We start from the raw sequence: 19,402 nt of genomic DNA on the forward strand, positions 1-19,402 counted from the left end.
AGGGGGTGTGGACTTCATAGTTGCCGCTCCCGGCTCTGGAGCACAGGCTCAGTAGTTGTGGCTCCTGGGCTTAGTTGTCCCACAGTATGTGGGATCTTCCTGGATCAGGGATCAAATCCATGTCTCCTGCATTGGCAGGTGGTTTCTTTACCACTGAGCCACCAGGGAAGCCCAGCAGTGAATTTATTAAACTTGGTAGGAGAAGGCATGTACTGGTGTAATTTCAGGCTGTGTCCATGTGCCACCACCCTCAGGGAGTACTGGGCAGAGAATCATCATGTCCCCCATGCATGTCCCCCATGTCCTGATGTTCTCTTTTTGGTAGCAAGGCCCTTGATCTGCACATACTGGTACAGTGGGTTCTAAACTGGCATAGGTGCTGGGATACGGGACTGCTTTCTGCAGGGTCAGCCAGCCCTTCCTGCCCAGACACATTCCTAGAGCGGTGGGGTCAGGGAGAAGGGTGTCCACTCCCTCTTCAGAAGCATGGTTAAATCTTAGAGGTCGTGGAAGTTCTATAGTTTGAAAAGCAACATCTGTATCACAATTTAATTTTATATTTAGACTTTATTTTTAGATTTAAAAAAATCAATTTTTTTCCCCCAGTGTTTTTTTAATAACACAAATTCAGCAGAGAAAACAATACTAAACCTTGGCGGGGAGCATTATATAGAAGGAAGCAGTGATTTTCAGGGTGGGGGCCACTATTCAGTAGAATATGAAGCATTTGGGGGCTGTTGGGAAGGGCTGAGTCAGGTTTGTGGGTTTATATAAAGTGGAAATTGATTCTAAAAGTTTGAGAAAAAAAACTTAATAGAAGAGCTGTATTTGCTGGGCAAGGAGGAAAGTTCCATAGGGCTGCTTTTGTTGATGATTTGCTTCTCTGTCGTGTTGCATGTTGTTGATATTTGCTTCTCTGTCACATTGCACTGAAAAGGGACAGGTTGTCACACCAGGTAGGTTGGTGGGGTTGGGCAGGGAGGTTTCACTTTTGCAGGGCTGGCCTGCTGTGAACTTCATTTCCTTGGCCCAAGTTTGTGTATGCCAAGTTGTGTCCAGGAACCACCAGTATTTCTAGAAAATCAGGAATGCTGATCCTTGTCACTGCTCTCAGATGCCTCCAAGGCCTCTGGATGGCTGTGTTGTGTCCAGGCCTATAGCTGGCACAACACGTTCTAGGAGCCAGGGACCACAGTTCATTCAGATCAGCATCTGGTGATTGGCCAGTTGTTTCCTGGCTTAATGGCTTCCCCCTGTGCCGCAGTTTGGAAATCCTGCCTGCAGTTTAGTGCTGATAACCTGGGTAATATTTCATGTTTGACAGGTGCCCATTCGACTCTGAGATAGAGCAGTGCTCTGTGGACCCACTCAGAGGTTTGGGCAGGCACATCAGCCGGAAGCACACTTGGGGTTTACCAGTCAGTTGTTCGATATAAAGTGCTGACAGAGAAAATTGCTCTTACTTGTTCTTACCCAGTGCCCTCTCGTCTCTTAATGTTAGTTGGGCTCTGGGATTTTTTAAGATTACATTTAGAAGGAGTAATGAGTTATGATTACAACGTCTAAACAGGGTTCAAGTCACCAAGTACACTTGAGGTGTCCAGCATGAAGAGATAATGTGGAAATGATCTGATGTGGTCTTTGGCCTAAAAATGTATGTAGTTTGCATCTCTGCTTCCTGGTAGCAATCATTTGCTGAGTGCTACCACGTGCCAGGCACTGGGCAGGCCCTTTGCTTACATTACCTAACTGGATCCCATAACAAACATGGGAGGTAGTTCCTTGGTTCCAGTATGTAAGAGAAGAAGGTCACCTGCTGGTGTGGTGGGTGGCAGGCCCTGGATTTGGCCCTGCTTGGCTTCACCCCAGAGGTTCTGCTGCCTGCATGGTGCTGAACTGCCTCTTAGGTCCTTACCCTTGGAGGCAGCAGGGTGGAACTTGGTGCCCAGGGTAGCCATGCTCTTAATTTTGAGGTGATTGGACTGTGCCACACCTGGTGCCATGCTGCTTGGCATGTTGAGGACACTCCAGAGATGCTGTTTTGTTGATACTGGGGGGTCTGGGATTCAGGTTTCATTGAACTGAGTAGCATGGATTTCCTGACCCAGTGAGAAACCTTCCTCTTGTCAGCAGTCTTTTTGCACATGTTTTGGATCTGAAAGGCAAACAAGATGGATTGTGTTTTCTCTGGTGCCACCGACCCCTGCACCCCCTGCACTCCTGTCAGCCTTTGAGGCCCTTTCCTTCCTCAGGGTAGCCCGGTCAAGAGTAGCCGGGGGTACAGTTGGAAACGACCCTGTCTCTGCATGGGACTGAGTGTGGCACCTGTACCTCACTTCTTTCTTATTACAGATATAGTTATAAAAGTATGTGAAATGCACATGCTTATATAATTTAGATAAATCCAGATAAAGAAACAGAGCTTCCAGTATCTTAGAACACCCCTGATTGTGCCTCCTCCCATCCAGAGAGAACTGTTACCCTGAAATTTTTCATGAATCATTCCCTTTTCTTTACAGTTTTACCATCTGTATCAGTTATCTCTAGCTGTCAACAATCTCAATGCTTAGTGGTTTGAACCATCAGCAGTTTTTTTTTCTCCCCATTTCATGGGTTGACTGGGCATTTGTTTTTGTTCCGTGAGGTGCTGGGGGTTATTCCTGTGCCAGCATTCAGCCAGTGGCTGGGCTGGCCCCCTGGCGCTGTCAGCACAGGCATCTCAGCTCTTCACCGGGGCCCTGTGCGCAGCGGTGTCTCCTCCAGAGCCCTCTGCGTGTTCTCTGTCCCCAGCAGGAGCACCTGGGCATCCGTACAGCAGGGCGCCTGGGCTCCAAGCAAGCAGAGCAGAATCTTCCAGACCTCCTAAGGGCCAGGCCTGGGACTGGCACAGTGTTGCTGCTGGTCAGAGTCACACAGAGCTGCCCAGATTCAGCTGGAGTCTTGGGAGCAGGTGTGGCTGGAGGGAGGGATTGCTGGCCGCTGTCTGTGGAGACTGCACCCACTGCGCCTGTGTCCGTGTTGCCTGTTCGGAACCACGCTGCGGGGCTTCCCCAGATCCCTCATGTTTTCATTCCCAAATGAATTTCTTGTGAGGCCGGCCAGGGCTCGTGTCCAGCCAGACTGTTCGTCCTCTGGGGAGCATCCCAGCTCTGACAACGCGGTCTGCCCCAGCAGTCAGGGACATTGACCAGGCAGATGGCAGTATCACGGAAGCTACCTGTTCACAGGCAGGAGTTGGTCAGAAACATGAGGGCTTTGGGCTTGGTGGGCTCTGCAGTGTTGTTCTATGTGAATTTCCTCTTTCTGAGAAGCAGCTTTGACTGAGGCCCACGTGTGGCGCCCTTGAAGCGAGGTGGAATGAGGAAGGCGTGCTTACGCTTGGCAGAGGGCCCACATGGCACGGGTGGCTGGCGGAGCCGCACTCGATCCCAGTCATGGCGATGAGAGGCTGGATGGCTGCTGATCTTTGTGTTTACAGTCTCCTCAGATAGTGCCCCTCCTCACATGGACTCGGGACTCCTGGCTCCCACCACACTGCCCGCCCCTGGAGCCCCCAGGTCTCTCTGAGTGCCCCATGCACTCACCTCTCTTTCTGGTCCCCTCTAAGCTTGCTCAGATCCTGGTAGGTTCCTTTCACTGTAGAGCAGGAGTCTCCATCCCTTGGGCCACAGACCAGCATCTGTCTGTGGCCTGTTAGGAACTGGGCCACACAGCAGGAGAGTGACCGGTAGTGAGCAAAGCTCCATCTGTATTTACAGTCACCGCAGTCACTTGCATTCCTCCCCACCCCTGGGAAAACCAGCCCCTGGTGCCAAAACGGTTGGGGCCCACTGCTGTAGAGTGAAAGAGGAGACGGTTGGAGCATTGCATGCTCAGTTCACCTAAGTCTGGAGGTGGGGCGCTGCCTAGTTGTAGCTCAGCCCCTCTCAGGGGAGGCCCCTCACTGGCTCTGGGCACCGCCTGGGGGAGAAAGGGGCTGTGGGAGCTTTCTTAGGCAGCAGGCTCGGGGAGGTGAGTGGGTGAGCCTGGAAGACTGCCCCGGGGCTCCATGCACCACTGCCCCTGGGGGTTTGCAGTTATGACACCCACAGTGCTGCTGACAAGTGACACCGTTTAGCACTTGGCAAGCCCCCCAGGGGCCGATCACAAGATGGGGCTTGTGAGCATATGTGTGAGCACTGCTGTCTGTCTGTGGGGATGGCCTTTTTTCTCCTTTTTCCTTCCTTCCTTCTAGTTCCTCTCCCTGCTTCCCCGTCTTTCCCTGCTTCCTCCTTCTCTTTTATCCACTCCTGTTTTCTCTCCTGTCCTTTTCTTTCTTTGTCAGAACAGATTAGCTTTTAGGACTGTTGCTCTTGTTGGAACAGCTCTGGAGGCTTCAGAGGGATTCCAGAAGGCTTCGGTGTTCTGACACCCACATCTGGGGAGGAGCCCACTTCTGGGCGGGCATGTCTCATCGGAAAGCTGTGGTTAGCTTTGGGTGGAAAACATTACTCAGGGCACACAGCTGCTCCTGTGTGTGTGGGGGGGTGGTGCGGGCTGGAGCTACTGGGTCACTGAGCACCCTCTCCTGGGGACCTTTATCAGCCTTCCCCCAGGGCTTCTGGACATAAACGCCCCGCCCCTGTACACCCCCCCCTCCCCCATCCCCCATCCCCCTCCAGGAGTCCTGGGCTTCAAGCCCCTTCCCCCAGAAGCCTCGGGGAATGTAACAGTGTGAGGGCTTGTTGCAGCCTTGTCCCACAGAAGGCTAATAATCACCTGACCTTTGAGCCAGCTGGTCCCTCCATGCTGTTGGCCAGGAGTCTTTTCTCACTTTTATCTTCCTAACCAGTCAGATCTCTTTCAGCTAGAGGGTTCTGCTTTCAGCTGGCTCCAGTCCAGGGGCATGAGAACAACTCGGTGCCTCTTGTGCAGGGGTGGGGGGCAGGGAACTCGTGTTCAGCCAGCGCTCTGTTTCTGAGCCTGGGACGTGCTTCCTCCCGGCTCCTAGTGAAGGTGAGAGAGCCAGGCCCTCCACCAGGAGGGACTGGTTTGGGTCTGATTGGAAAGTTCTGAGGGGATGATTCTGCAGCTCATTGAGGAGGCCCTTGTGGTCCTTCACTCTGCATTTGGGAGGTGTCTCACCTGAGGCTCCTGAGGACAAAGAGGGTGAGCTGGTGATTGGAACTCAGGGGCTGCCCACACCCACACGTGCACATTTGTCTGCTCGTGTGGCTTTTTCCACAGCAGGGAGAAGACAACTCAGAGGTTGGTTTGGCCCAGGCCTGTCCTTGCCACCCACCTTTGGTTCCATTTATAGTTCAGTTCAGTTGCTCAGTTGTGTCCAACTCTTTGTGACCCCATGAATCGCAGCACCCCAGGCCTTCCTGTCCATTACCAACTCCCAGAGTCTACCCAAACCCATGTCCACTGAGTCGGTGATGCCATCCAATCATCTCATCCTCTGTCATCCCCTTCTCCTCCTGCCCCCAATCCTTCCCAGCATTAGGGTCTTTTGCAATGAGTCAACTCTTCGCATGAGGTGGCCAAAGTATTGGAGTTTCAGCTTCAACATCAGTCCTTCCAACGAACACCCAGGACTGATCTCCTTTAGGATGGACTGGTTGGATCTTCTTGCAGTCCAAGGGACTCTCAAGAGTCTTCTTCAACACCACAGTTCAAAAGCATCAATTCTTCGGCCCTCAGCTTTCTTCACTGTCCAGCTGTCACATCCATACATGACTTGACCATAGCCTTGACTAGACAGACCTTTGTTGGCAAAGTAATGTCTCTGCTTTTAAATATGCTATCCAGATTGGTCATAACTTTCCTTCCAAGGAGTAAGCGTCTTTTAATTTCATGGCTGCAATCACCATCTGCAGTGATGTTGGAGCCCAAGGAAATAAAATCTGACACTATTTCCACTGTTTCCCCATTTATTTCCCATGAAGTGATGGGATCAGATGCCATGATCTTAGTTTTCTGAACATTGAGCTTTAAGCCAACTTTGTCACTCTCCTCCTTCACTTTCATCAAGAGGCTTTTTAGTTCCTCTTTACTTTCTGCCATAAGAGTGGTGTCATCTGCATATCTGAGGTTATTGATATTTCTCCCAGCAATCTTGATTCCAGCTTGTGCTTCTTCCAGCCCAGCGTTTCTCATGATGTACTCTGCATATAAGTTAAATAAGCAGGATGACAATATACAGCCTTGACATACTCCTTTTCCTATTTGGAACCAGTCTGTTGTTCCATGTCCAGTTCTAACTGTTGCTTCCTGACCTGCATACAGGTTTCTCAAGAGACAGGTCAGATGGTCTGGTATTCCCATGTCTTTAAGAATTTTCTACAGTTTATTGTGATCCACACAGTCAAAGGCTTTGGCACAGTCAATAAAGCAGAAATAGATGTTTTTCTGGAACTCTCTTGCTTTTTCTATGATCCATTGGATGTTGGCAATTTGATCTCTGGTTCCTCTGCCTTTTCTAAAATCAGCTTGAACATCTGGAAGTTCATGGTTCATGTATTGCTAAAGCCTGGCTTGGAGAATTACTTTTGAGCTGGCTTTTGAGCATTACTTTACTAGTGTGTGAGATGAGTGCAGTTGTGCGGTAGTCTGAGCATTCTTTGGCATTGCCTTTCTTTGGGATTGGAATGAAAACTGACCTTTTCCAGTCCCATGGCCACTGCTGAGTTTTCCAAATTTGCTGGCATATTGAGTGCAGCACTTTCACAGCATCATCTTTCAGGATTTGAAATAGCTCAACTAGAATTCCATCACCCTCACTAGCTTTGTTTGTAATGATGATTTCTAAGGCCCGCCTGACTTCCCATTCCAGGATGTCTGGCTCTAGGTGGTTCCATTTACACCTGCCTGGTATGTACCCGCTTCAGGTCCCTGGCCTAAGTGCCTGGCCTCTGTGTTTAGCCCACAGGCTGGACACTGGTTCTTTTCCATGTCTCCAAACTTCTCTGTTTTAGCTTTGACCTGCTCGGGAACAGAGCAGCCAAACTTTTCCCTTTAGGTCATTAATGGAATGAATGGGAACTTTTCCCAGGGATTGAAGGCCTTTATGGGGTATCCCGGTCAGTAGCAGCCTTTGCTTCTGGGGCCCTGTGGTGTGCCGGCTGGTTTGTTGCCCAGCAAGTTGTTCAGTCACCTCGAGTCTGAACTCTCGGCTCCAGAGCTGGCTTCCAGCTCTTCCCTGCTCATCCATAAGAACCTCGGGCCACAGCCATTTCTGATCTGAGTGGTCCCAGAAGCTGTGCCTCTGGCTGGGGGGCTGTGTGTGGAGCTGGGACCAAGGGACAGCCCTGGGGACGCTCGGGGAGGGATGGGGGTTTTCAGATTTCTGGCAGCAGCAGTTCTGAGCTCATGACTCAGGGGCTGGCACCCGTGGCACAGGGCCTGTTTTCACTTTCTGGCCCCCCTTACTTGATGGAGCCCTGCCCACCTAACCCAGTGACTTGTCCCGGTTCAGCAAATGCACCCCTCCACTTTTTGATAAGTTTCCAGACACTGTGGAGTGGGTGGGCTGTGCATCCTTCAAAGCTGATGGATCTGTGCCGGCTGAGCCACGTGCGTGGGGGCGTGGCTTTCATCATGTCTCATCACAGCCAGACAGCCATACATGGTCACTGTGACTGCAAAGCTGCAGCGTGGTGACTCAGCCCCGAGAGGCTGATGTAACGGGGAAAACCGGAGCCAGAGTGTGGCTGCTGAAACCTGGAGGCTGAGAGTCACCTCCTCACCCTGCCGCCCCACCCCAGGGTCACCCTCACCTGCCTAGGAACCACCTAGGGCAGCTCTGAGCAGACCCGGGTCTCAGAGCAGAGGTTCCAGAAGAGCTGGAAGAGAAACCACTGCCTCTTATCAGATGCCGGGCCAGGGTGTGACAGCCCAGCCTGGTTGGGTCTTTGTGATGTGGTTGAGGGAGTGGGCATGGATATTTACTTGGAAATTGGTTCTTTCTTGAAAGGAGAGCCTGCCTGCTTCTTTTCCTTAGAAAATGCCGATCTTGAGAGGGACCCAGGTGTGGTATTGAGCAGGAGGGGAGAGCCATTTTAGATTCTTATTCAGTCATGGCTTGTGCAGTTCAGGGTGATTTGGTCCCAGGCTATGCAGTTTTTGTGAGCATTTTTACTTGAGATAGTTATGTGAAATTTCCAGGCAGTAACTAAGCAAGGCCTTTGACAGAGAAACTTCAGCCAGGCCGGCAGCTCTTGGTTTTGGATCAGAGTTCATTCTTTCTTGAGGGACAACCTAGAGAGGTTTCCAGAGGTGGAGAACTCGCCAACTTTATGTAATTCACTGAGCCCATGAAGTGGGGAAGAGCAGGAAACATGGCTTCTCACCTCCAAGGGCCAGGTTTGCCGTGGACAAGGGGACTTGCAGAGAGCCCTGTGGGTGCTGCGGGAGAGGGGCCAGTGCTGAAATGCTGGCCGTTGGAACGTCTGCCCTCCCACGTGCATGTTCCCCGTGTGCACAGCACACGGAATAAAGGGAGAACAAAACAGAAAGGTTTTTGTGTAGCCCAGTTGAAAGATCTGTCGTTTATTCTAAGATTCTATTATGCATTCTGTTTGTAAAAAAAAATGTTAAGCAACTGTTTTTTTTAAAGTGCTGACAGTAATCAGTGTTTTGTGTTTACTTGGTTTTTGACTTTTTAGTATCATTTACCTGCTGAGACATGAAGGTGGCTGTTTCGTGTCGGCCCCGTCATGCTTTCTGGGTTTTGGACCTTTCCTGCAGCCAGCCCGGGTCGGCCTGGGCCCACAGAGGCACACGGCCTTTGTGGACTTGGGTCCATCCTCCGTGTCCCCCTGCTTCTTGTCTGGGGCTGTCGGGATCGCTGGCAGGGCCGGTTGACGTCCTTCCTTGTGGTAACGCGGAGGCCTGTGGCTTTCCCCAGCCATGGATTTTCCCCAGCACAGCCAACATGTCTTGGAGCAGCTGAACCAGCAGCGGCAACTGGGACTTTTGTGTGACTGCACTTTTGTGGTGGACGGTGTTGACTTTAAGGCTCATAAAGCAGTGCTGGCGGCCTGCAGCGAATACTTCAAGATGCTCTTCGTGGACCAGAAGGATGTGGTGCACCTGGACATCAGTAACGCGGCAGGTACCCCGCTGGGTCCAGGGCCGAGCTTGTGGTGGACCCCGTGCTACACACGGCCCTCCTTGAGCAGCACCTTCCAGCTGTGGGGGATGGGGGGCTGGTGCCAGACTTCCCACACAGGACTTGGCCACAAGTGCCTGAGTACCAAGTTCTTACCATGATTGAGGGGCCTCTTTTGACTGGGAGCGGGGTGGTAAGGGGAGAGTGACAGGAAGGCCTCATGATAAGCTTCAGGCCGAGTGAACACAGGACAGGCTTATCAGAAGGGGCAGAGAGCAGGAAGGCTCTGAGCCCCTGGTTCTTTCCCATTGCTGAGTCAGTCTTCAACCCACTATCCCAGTGCCTTGATGGCAGTGGCAAGGTTTGGGGTCTGGAGGAGCAGTGTCAGGAAGGTCTTGAGATTGAAGAAGGAGCTAACTGGTCTTAGATTCAGGTTTCTAGCCCAGAATGATGTGCCATGCTGCCAGAAATTTGGCCAGGGTGTTGTTTCCCCATTTTACAGATGTGGAAACTGAGGCCCAGAGAGGTCAGGTGATTGGCCTGGAGGTCAGATAGAGGGTTGATGGCAGAGCCCTGATGAAAGCCAGTGGTGACGCACTCTGTCTTCGGTGATGAAGCGCAGTGGCTGGGTGGAGAGTGCTCAGAGTGGCCGTTTACACCCTCTGCCTTCTGTGGGTGTGCTGCTTTTTGGAGCCTGCCTCTCCACTGGCACAGGACATGGGGGAAATGGTGGCCTGCCACTGCCAGTCTGCTTTTTACAAATTCCTCAATTCTGTCATGGAGTGGAGCGACTGGACAGGATGCTGGTACCAGGTCTTGAGATGGGTCCGTGACGGCTGTCTGTGTCCTTGGCAGGCTTGGGGCAGGTGCTGGAGTTTATGTACACAGCCAAGCTGAGCCTGAGCTCTGAGAATGTGGACGATGTGCTGGCCGTGGCCAGCTTCCTGCAGATGCAGGACATCATCACGGCCTGTCACACCCTCAAGTCACTGGCTGAGCCGGCTGCCAGCCCTGGGGAGAATATGGAGGCCTCAGCCACGGAAGGTAAGCTTCTTGGCAGGCTGTTCCTGAGCAGGTGGCTCTTGAAGAGAGCTCTGCCCCTGCCTCTGGGACAGTGTCATATGGCCTCCCCTGCATTATGGGGAGCTCGTGGGGAGGAGCCGCAGCAAAGTCTGAGAACGCCTTTCAGAGGGACCCTTCTGTCCTCCCTTCCCGAGGGCACTGGGCAGCCACGCCTGGCTCAGGGCCTTTGCACCAGAATCACTCCTGCAGCAGGCCTCTTCTCCCCCACCTCCTCCTGCTCCTCTAGTGCCTCAGGAAAGCCCCTGAGGCCCGGTGTGGGCCAGAGTCCTCCTGACACACTTTGAGAAAAGAACACTCCTTTGCATTAAGCAGCGGTCTCTGATAGCACCGTTTCATGTGCGAGGTCTGTCTCCCTGACCAGTCTGCCAGCCCCATGGCTGTTACATCCCAGGCCTAGCCGGCAGCCTTGGCATGATGTTGGTACCTGTGAAGAATCTGTTGAGTGACCCAACTGACAAACTTAGGTGTATCCCAAGGGAGGGTCTGGAAGAGCTAGTGAGTTCTGGGCCACTTCACCCCTCCCAGTGGTGGGCACTTGATGGGAAATAGCAGGTCTGTCCTCTTCCATCTCCAGTGGGAGACAAGAGAGCCAAAGAGGAGAAGGCTGCTGCCACTGCGCTGAGCGAGCTGGACCCGGCTAGGAGCAGTCTGCCCGCGGGCCCGGGCCGGGAGCCCAAGGAGGAGCGCGGCGGCCAGGCCGAGAGCACAGGCAGCGGTGAGTTGCCGCGCTGAGGATCCGGCTGGCTGGCCGTCACCCACCGGCAGTGTGGGCTCCAGCACCACAAGTGGCTTCCTCGGGAGGCTCTTGGGGGTGAGGGGACACAGGCAGCTGCATCCCTTGAGCTCAGGCTCCCCAGAACAAACTGTTGGTTTTTCTGGGGCATCTGTTAAAGCCAGAGCAGAGGCTCAAACAGCCTGAGCTGGGGTGTGCCACGCCCCCCAAGCCCCTGGGGCCACAGCCACTTCCAGAGGCCTAGTCCAGGAGACCCATCCAGCCACTGGACAGAGGGTCCCAATCCAGCCCTGGATGCCCCCACCCCCACCGCAGGTGCAGAGCAGACGGAGAAGGCAGATGCTCCCCGGGAGCCTGTGGAGCTCAAGCCGGACCCCACGAGTGGCATGGCTGCTGCTGAGGCTGAGGCTGCCTTGTCAGAGAGCTCAGAGCAAGGTACCCTCCACTGGCCAGGTCGGCCCTCACTTAGATCAGCGTCCCCCACTCTTCCTGCCACAGCTGATCTCACTCTGAGTCACTCTTTCACATCAGCTTTTGGGCCAACATCATCTTTTCTCATTCCTGAACTTTGATGTCAGTTTCTTGGTTGTACATCCTGGCCTGGCTTCCTGTTAGCACAGAAGTATGGCTGTTGCAGTACTGGCCCTGCTGTTTCTCCCTGAGCTGAGCACCATGGGGGAGCTTTGCTGCCCATGGCACCCACCCCTGCCCCTGCCCCCAGTGCTTGTTGACTGAGAGCATCCTTCCCACCTGGGTCGCCAGCTTGGGGGACCCTGGTGGACTGAGGCCCATCTGTAACCTTCAGGTAGCACTGTCCGGGTCATCGGTCTCCCTAGACTTCCAGACTCTGCCAGGCGCTTGCGAGGCGCCCACGCAGAGATGAGCCGACCCCCAGCCTCACTTGACACCCACCCCCCACCGCCCAACCCCCAAGACGCCTCAGTGTCTGCCCTTCTCCTGGCAGAAATGGAGGTGGAGCCAGCCAGGAAGGGAGAAGAGCGAGAGGAGGAGGAGGGCGCCGCGCCCGCGGTGGTCAAGGAAGAGGGGCCGCCACTGGAGAAGGGCGAGGCCCCGGAGGAGAGTGAGGAGTCGGCCAGCACGGACTCGGGCCAGGAGCTCGGCGCTGAGGCGCGAGGCCTGCGCTCGGGCACCTACGGCGACCGCACGGAGTCCAAGGCCTACGGCTCCGTCATCCACAAGTGCGAGGTGCGCCGCGGGCGGTGGCGGCCCCGCCCCGCCCTGCCCCTGACTCCGTCCAGCCCTGGGCCCCGCCCCGCCCCGCCCCTGACTCCGTCCCGCCCCTGACTCCGTCCCCTGCCCCCACAGGACTGTGGGAAGGAGTTCACGCACACCGGGAACTTCAAGCGGCACATCCGCATCCACACGGGCGAGAAGCCGTTCTCGTGCCGGGAGTGCAGCAAGGCCTTCTCTGACCCGGCCGCCTGCAAGGCCCACGAGAAGACACACAGGTAGGCCCCGCGGCCGCCCCCTTGCTTCGCCTGACCCACCCTGGATCCCCGCCGAGTGCCCCCCGCGACCCTCCTCCTCCGCGCTCTGCCGCCAGCCCGCTGAAGCCCTATGGCTGCGAGGAGTGCGGCAAGAGCTACCGGCTCATCAGCCTGCTGAACCTGCACAAGAAGCGGCACTCGGGCGAGGCGCGCTACCGCTGCGAGGACTGTGGCAAGCTCTTCACCACGTCGGGCAATCTCAAGCGGCACCAGCTGGTGCATAGCGGTGAGAAGCCCTACCAGTGCGACTACTGCGGCCGTTCCTTCTCCGACCCCACGTCAAAGATGCGCCACCTGGAGACGCACGACACCGACAAGGAGCACAAGTGCCCGCACTGCGACAAGAAGTTCAACCAGGTGGGGGCGGGGATGGCCATAGGGGAGGCTGGGGAGAAACCGGGAGGGCAGATCCGGACTGGAGGAAGGGTGGAGCCCCCCACAGGGTCCCCGCCCCCCGCCCCCTCCCAGAGGTTCCGGGGAGGGAGGGGCTGGCCCTCTGACCCCCTGCCTGGGCACAGGTGGGGAATCTGAAGGCCCACCTGAAGATCCACATCGCCGACGGGCCCCTCAAGTGCCGGGAGTGTGGAAAGCAGTTCACCACCTCAGGTAGGGCCCGGCTGGCCCCCGCCCCCCCCCCCCACTTTCGCCCCGGCCCCCACCCTACGGCGCCCCCCGCGCGCCCCCCCCCCCCAACCCCCTGCCAGGCCTTGCTTTGGTCTCGCCACAGGGAACCTGAAGCGGCACCTGCGGATCCACAGCGGGGAGAAGCCCTACGTGTGCGTCCACTGCCAGCGGCAGTTCGCTGACCCTGGCGCCCTGCAGCGGCACGTTCGCATTCACACGGGTGGGTGGGTGAGCCTCGCGGGGGCGACATGGGGACATGGAAGGAAGGGAGGTGCTGATATCTTGTCCCGGTTCCTGCTTTGCGTCCCCAGGTGAGAAGCCATGCCAGTGCGTTATGTGCGGCAAAGCCTTCACCCAGGCCAGCTCTCTCATCGCCCATGTGCGCCAGCACACCGGGGAGAAGCCCTACGTCTGTGAGCGCTGCGGCAAGAGGTGCTGTCCTTCCGCCTTCCCCCTCCACCTCCTACCCAGGCATGGTGGCGTCCCAGCACTGGGTGGGCGGAGAGGGTCAGACAGAGCACAAAAGGCTGCTCTGTCCGGTCAGGTCAGGAGCCGGTCACACGGCTGTCCAGGGCAGGTCCCCAAGTCCTCTTCCACCTCAGCCCCGTCTTAGCCTGGGCGGTTCAGTACAAGCCCCTCCCTCTGGCCCTGCAGATTCGTCCAGTCCAGCCAGTTGGCCAATCATATCCGCCACCATGATAATATTCGCCCCCACAAGTGTAGCGTGTGTAGTAAGGCCTTCGTGAACGTGGGGGACCTGTCTAAGCACATCATTATCCACACTGGTGAGTGTGTGCCCACCTCTGTCCCAGGCCCTGACCCCGGGCTGGGTGGTGCATGGGGGTGGGGGGGAGACGCCCATCACCCCAGCCTTGGGAGCTGACACTTGCTGCAGGCTGCCTCTAAAGCAGTCTAACTCCCAGGAGGGCCCCACTTTCTCAGACCTTCTAGAAGGGCCATCTGTGCCTCAAGTGGCCACCCCAGAGCATTTCCTGCTGGAAAGACAGGGCTGCAGGGGAAGCTGGAGGCCACTGAGGTCCTCCCCCCCTGCACCCTCCCCCCAATGGCAGGAGAGAACCTTGCCTCCCCCCCCAGGAGAGAAGCCCTACCTGTGTGACAAGTGTGGTCGCGGCTTCAATCGGGTGGACAACCTTCGCTCCCATGTGAAGACTGTGCACCAGGGCAAGGCCGGCATCAAAATCCTGGAGCCAGAGGAGGGCGGTGAGGTTAGTGTGGTCACTGTCGATGACATGGTCACGCTGGCCACCGAGGCACTGGCAGCAACGGCTGTCACGCAGCTCACAGGTGTGGACATCACTCAGCTCCCAGGGCAGCAGGGGGTGGTCACAGCAGGGCTGCCTCTGGGGCAGCCGCAGAGGAGCAGGTGATGGGTCTTAGGCCTTGCTGATTCTGTCCACAGTGGTGCCAGTAGGGGCCGCAGTGACTGCCGATGAGACTGAAGTCCTTAAAGCTGAGATCAGCAAAGCTGTGAAGCAAGTGCAGGAAGAAGGTGAGAGGGGAGCAGAGCTGCCTTCGGGAAGGTGGTGGGCCCTTCCTGTCGTGACCGCACCCCTACCTCCCACAGATCCCAACACCCATATTCTCTATGCCTGTGATTCCTGCGGGGATAAGTTCCTGGACGCCAACAGCCTGGCCCAGCACGTGCGGATCCACACGGCCCAGGCACTGGTCATGTTCCAGACGGATGCGGACTTCTACCAGCAGTATGGGCCGGGCAGCACGTGGCCGGCCGGGCAGGTGCTGCAGGCCGGGGAGTTGGTTTTCCGCCCTCGGGACGGGGCCGATGGGCAGCCTGCTCTGGCAGAGACAGCCCCCACCGCCCCTGAATGTCCACCGCCTGCCGAGTGAGCAGGCACCCCTCCTCCTATTTAAGGATGGATGGCACCCTAGAACTGAGAAGGGTGACCCCATTCCCTAGAGAGAATAAATTTGATTATTTTCTAATGCTGCCTGTAGCTCCCTGTGGGGGTGGGGCGGGGAGCTGGCAGCTCTAGCTGATGCCACAGAAGGGCTGCTCCACCTAGCCACCAGCCAGCCGAGCCTACTTCTTGGGAAGGCCAGGCTGTCCCTTTGCAGGGAACCCTGAAACCTGTCTAGAAGGAGGCTGACTCCTTCGCCCGAGTGTGGGCAGCACACCAGAGAAACTGCGGCTCCACGAGCCCCATCACCTCATCTGGTCTCCTCTTTGGAGGCCGCTCACCTGCTCAACCTGAGGATTGGACCTTCCCTCTCTGCCGTGGAACACAGCTGTGACCTTGCTGCCCTCTGCTCAGGTGTTGGGAGCTGGGCCCAAAGGGCTTGGCCACACTGCTTACCAGGATCCAGGCCAACCGTGCAGGGCCCAGCTCGAGGGCTCATTCAGCCACAGCAGCAAGGTAGGCAGAGCACCAGACCAAGCAGGCCACAGGCCTGGTTCTGTTGGGCTTGAGGAAGCCAGAGAGCAGCACACTTGCTTCATGGTAACTCTGGTTGCAAAATCAAGGCCAGGCCAGTGTCATCTTCTGGGAACATTTACTTGCTCTGAATCAGTGGAATCTCTAAGGTGAGGGGCTGGAAGGACAGGAACGAGCAGCCAGGAGCTCTGATGGGGGGTGGGCAGGGTGGGCGGTGCAGCAGTGGGGATGGAGAAGCAGGGGGTCATGAGATGCCATCTGTCGCTTTTCCATATGGCTCGTCCCTAACAGCTTTAATTCCTCACTCAGAGATGGCACCATCCGGCACTGGAAGTATAGGTCTGTTTGGAGTGTAGGGATACTACAAGTGAGACCAGTCTTTGTGTTCCATCCCTCCTTGCCCAACTCCTCACCTTGTGGTGGGTCTAGCTGTTCAGAGGCAGCTGCTGCAGGGCCAGCCTGCACCTTATCCAGAGAAGGAAGGGACAAGAGGCAAGATCCCAAAGCCTTCTTAATGTTTCTGAGTTTGACTGGGCAGTGGCTCTATTCTTTATCAAATTTGAAGTGCCTTCAACATTACTCAGAAACCAGTTGGGACCTTGAAGTGTCACATTACCACCACAGCAGTGAAAAGGTGGCTCAAGTCGTAGTCTGTGATGAAAATTTTTTTGTACAAGGTAAAATGCTCCTTGGGGAGGATTAGTGGCAGAAAGGAGATGGGTTCCATATACAGACTTAGTAGGGGATTGAAAACAAACACGGGGTGAGGGCTTACTGTTCCTAGAGGCCAAGGACCCCTGGTCCTCCCATCCAAGTGAAAATCACATCCACACTTGACATGTTTTGTATTTTTTAATAAAGTTTGTAATCCAATGGACACACAAAGCAAAACTGCGCTGAGAAAAAGTTTCATAAATTAATAAGTGTTAGGAAGTTGGGAGAGAGGTCAAGGTCACAGGAAGAAGGGAAGCCAGTCTTTTTGTACAGTCTTTTTGTGTGTGACACTTCCAAATTGTGGGGGCAGGGCCCGTGCTATAACGAAGCGCACTTATACAAATGAGTGACAATACAAAGTCTGAGTATGAAAATAAGATTTTCTCTGAAAACACATTTTTGGCACAGATTAAAAAAAATGTATGTCAGGGAATTTGATTTTTAAGTCAGTATTATATATATTTATATATATTATATATTTATATATACACACATCCCAAGTTCTGCATATTCCACTAGGAGAGAAAATCCTTCCGTTTGCTCTTTTTGATTGTAAACTGTACATCCTGGGTGAATCAAAGATGGTGGTGGCAGAATTAAGAGAGGTGACATCCAAATGAGCAAGGGGAAGGGAGAGTGGGGACCAAACAACTCAATGAAATGTTCCTTGACCCCAAGGTTTCAGCAGATGTTTGAAGTCCTGCGTGAGTCTGTGATGTGTGTTCACGTACACCAAGACATCCAGAGTGTCACAGCCTGTCTTCACTGTGCAAAAGTCCAAGTCACTAATTTAGTGCAAAGGCAGTTCTGTTTTGTTTCTTAAAAACAAAAACAAAAACAAAAATCCCACTGCCCTGTTCCTTTTCTCCAAAAAGAGGAGAGAGAAACCCAGCCTCAAGGTGTCTGCAAGTCCATCGGTTGGTGGTCTGACCTTGGGCTAAACGTCATGTAAACATACAAGTAGCAGCACCACTGCCCAGAGGGGTCTGTCCGACTGAGCCGGGCGGGCGGGCAGGAGGGTGAGGCTGGCCATCTGGCAGTGGAGTCTGTCCCCTTCGGCAGCTTCTTCCTCCACGTGGCTGGGTTGTCCTGTGTTATTTTTTGCTGCAGAGCCTCAGGAAAATACACTGAGTGGTGACCATTCAGTGGCTCACACAGAGGCAATGACAATCATGAGGTGGGGAGAAATGTTGGAGATGCTGGCCAGGAGGTCAGGGGCCAGCCGGGACAGGTGACTCTCAGAGAACTCACAGGGTGGGAAGATCTGCAGCACGTAGGCGGGCTGGAGTGGGGACGAGAGAGAGAGAACTGGGATCCCCGGCTTCATGTCACCCACCCACCACCTCTCCTCCCTCAAACTCCCAACTGGGGGGCCCTGAGGCCCAACACACGGAGCCAGGCTGAGTCAAGTTCCCAACCAGCTAAGGTCTCTCGAGACTTTCAGAAGAAAATTAGGTGTAAAGTAATTAGCCTCCAACTAATAAAAATAAGTGGGGAAAAAAATAATAAAAAAAAGAAAACTAGGTATCAGAAAACAAACAAACTGACCACCTTCCTGGGAGCCTCTTTTCAATAGTTAAGCTAAAGAAAGACCTTTGTTGTCTCAGCTGCACACTGAGCATCTCCCGGATGGGCAAATGGCAGTCCTACCCATACATGCCCATCCCCGGCTGGTCTCCTCTATCCAGAATGCCCCTTTGTCCAACTCCTCTGGGAAACTGTCCTGGACTCCTCTAGTTGGCACTGGCAGGTTAGTCAAACTGCCCAACCAACACTACCCACAACCCCCACCCCCACAGGCCTCCGTGTGCCAAGGCAGGATGCTGGGCTGACCTGATTGGAGCCGGGGTTGGGAACATTGATGATCCCTGCCGCCTGCTTGGCCTGCAGATACGTGATGAAGGCAGCCTTGAGTGACTCTGTTTGGCTTACGACGTCCTCTTGGTCGCGGCCACAGGGCAGAGCCAGCAGCAGACAGTAATCTGTTTCCACCTGGGAAAGGGGGAGCTGTCAGTGATCAGAGGCCACCTCGCAAAAGAAGGTTGGAGACCAAAAAGAACTATCCAACCCAGGAGATTTGGCTTCTAAATCCACAAAAAAACCTACTACTGAAATGACCTTAGGTCCATCCATATACTTGTTGAATGAAAAGGAGCCTCATCTCTAGGTCTAGAGAAACTTTACACCCCTAGTGGAGACAGAACATGCCCTTAATCATCCATTTCAAGAATCCCATTACTGCACCCCAAAACAAGCCAGGGAGACAGTGGGGCCCACCCATGGCCTCCCTTCCTGTGGGTGGGTCAGTGACTAACCTGGGCCCTGAGCCTTACCGTCATCCTTCGGGCAACCCCTTCCAGCTGTGAGGCCTCCAGCCGCATCCTCTGGGCAATCCTCAAGGGGGGCCCTCCTTCGGAGAGGGGCAGGGACCGATGGGCCAGGACATTGTTGCCAGAGACGAAGTGGAGCTGCACAGCAGCCGTGTCGTTCTTGAGGGCCAGGAGGCCCTGCCACACGATGGGGTACTTCTGCTCGCAGGGAAACAAAGAACAGTGAGCTCACGGCTGGAGAACGAGGCCATGCTGGTCACGGCCCTGAGCACCTGCAGGTGCTGATCTAAGTGGGGGTCTCAGGACAGTGCACACACTAAAGCTTGGAAGGTGGTGGGGGGGCCCTGTCCAGGCTTACCTTCAGAAGCTGCACCATATCCACAGGCCTCTGGGAAGTCAGGTGTGGAGAGGAATCTTGTTTGGGGGTGGGTGGGGCTTCAGTATGGGGTAGAGCCAGTCCTGGAGGGGTGCTGGGGCCTGAGGAGGTGGGGACAAACAGCGGCTGCTTTGGGGCAGCCTGAGCAGGAAGAGGAGTCGGGAGGTCAGGCTTCAAGGACACACACACAGGGGAGGGATAGGAGGTCTGGCTCGTCTCTGCCTGCGCCCTCTGGACCTGGGTGTGAGGCTCAGCCGGCCTGTTGGCAGAGACGTTAGGGAGGCGCGGCTGCTCGACTCCTGTCTGGGTGCCCTTGGCTTCCTGGGACACCGGAGGCATCTTGCTGCTTGGAGGCTGGCTGAGCTGGGAGGGCTGTGCAGGCTGGGCCGGCTGTGCAGACTGCACAGGCTGGAGGGGCTGTGTGGGCTGAGCAGGCTGAGTGGGCTGTAAGGGCTCGCCTTCAGGGGGGCCCTGGAGTTGGGTGGGAAGAGAAAGGAACAGAGTCAGTCTGTTTTGCACAAAGAGC

The 19,402-nt window shown here is 55.1% G+C and overlaps 2 protein-coding genes across 3 annotated transcripts in view; one reads left to right on the forward strand and one right to left on the reverse strand.

The window, feature by feature from the left end:
- ZBTB17 (zinc finger and BTB domain containing 17) overlaps positions 1-15,011 on the forward strand; it is a 29,933-nt gene extending 14,922 nt beyond the window's left edge. Inside the window, exons 3-16 of the mRNA XM_065936020.1 lie at positions 8,891-9,097; positions 9,950-10,138; positions 10,752-10,892; positions 11,226-11,345; positions 11,875-12,116; positions 12,237-12,379; positions 12,475-12,775; positions 12,937-13,024; positions 13,146-13,262; positions 13,354-13,474; positions 13,697-13,827; positions 14,138-14,347; positions 14,463-14,552; positions 14,628-15,011. Coding sequence (XP_065792092.1) covers positions 8,893-9,097; positions 9,950-10,138; positions 10,752-10,892; positions 11,226-11,345; positions 11,875-12,116; positions 12,237-12,379; positions 12,475-12,775; positions 12,937-13,024; positions 13,146-13,262; positions 13,354-13,474; positions 13,697-13,827; positions 14,138-14,347; positions 14,463-14,552; positions 14,628-14,911 — 2,382 coding nt within the window. The 5' untranslated portion in view covers positions 8,891-8,892 and the 3' untranslated portion in view covers positions 14,912-15,011. The remainder of the gene's footprint in view (positions 1-8,890; positions 9,098-9,949; positions 10,139-10,751; positions 10,893-11,225; positions 11,346-11,874; positions 12,117-12,236; positions 12,380-12,474; positions 12,776-12,936; positions 13,025-13,145; positions 13,263-13,353; positions 13,475-13,696; positions 13,828-14,137; positions 14,348-14,462; positions 14,553-14,627) is intronic.
- A 1,062-nt stretch (positions 15,012-16,073) lies between these two features.
- Positions 16,074-19,402, reverse strand: part of SPEN (spen family transcriptional repressor) — an 89,336-nt gene continuing 86,007 nt past the window's right edge. The window contains exons 12-15 of one of the 2 annotated variants that reach the window (XM_065936022.1): positions 18,859-19,347; positions 18,504-18,698; positions 18,004-18,162; positions 16,074-17,452 (exon numbers count right to left, since the gene is read on the reverse strand). In XM_065936022.1, the coding sequence (XP_065792094.1) occupies positions 17,321-17,452; positions 18,004-18,162; positions 18,504-18,698; positions 18,859-19,347 (975 nt within the window). In that variant the 3' untranslated portion in view covers positions 16,074-17,320. The remainder of the gene's footprint in view (positions 17,453-18,003; positions 18,163-18,503; positions 18,699-18,858; positions 19,348-19,402) is intronic. The other variant, XM_065936023.1, reaches the window with a different exon arrangement.

Source organism: Muntiacus reevesi, chromosome 5 (assembly GCF_963930625.1).
Source record: "Muntiacus reevesi chromosome 5, mMunRee1.1, whole genome shotgun sequence".
NCBI lineage: Eukaryota > Metazoa > Chordata > Mammalia > Artiodactyla > Cervidae > Muntiacus > Muntiacus reevesi.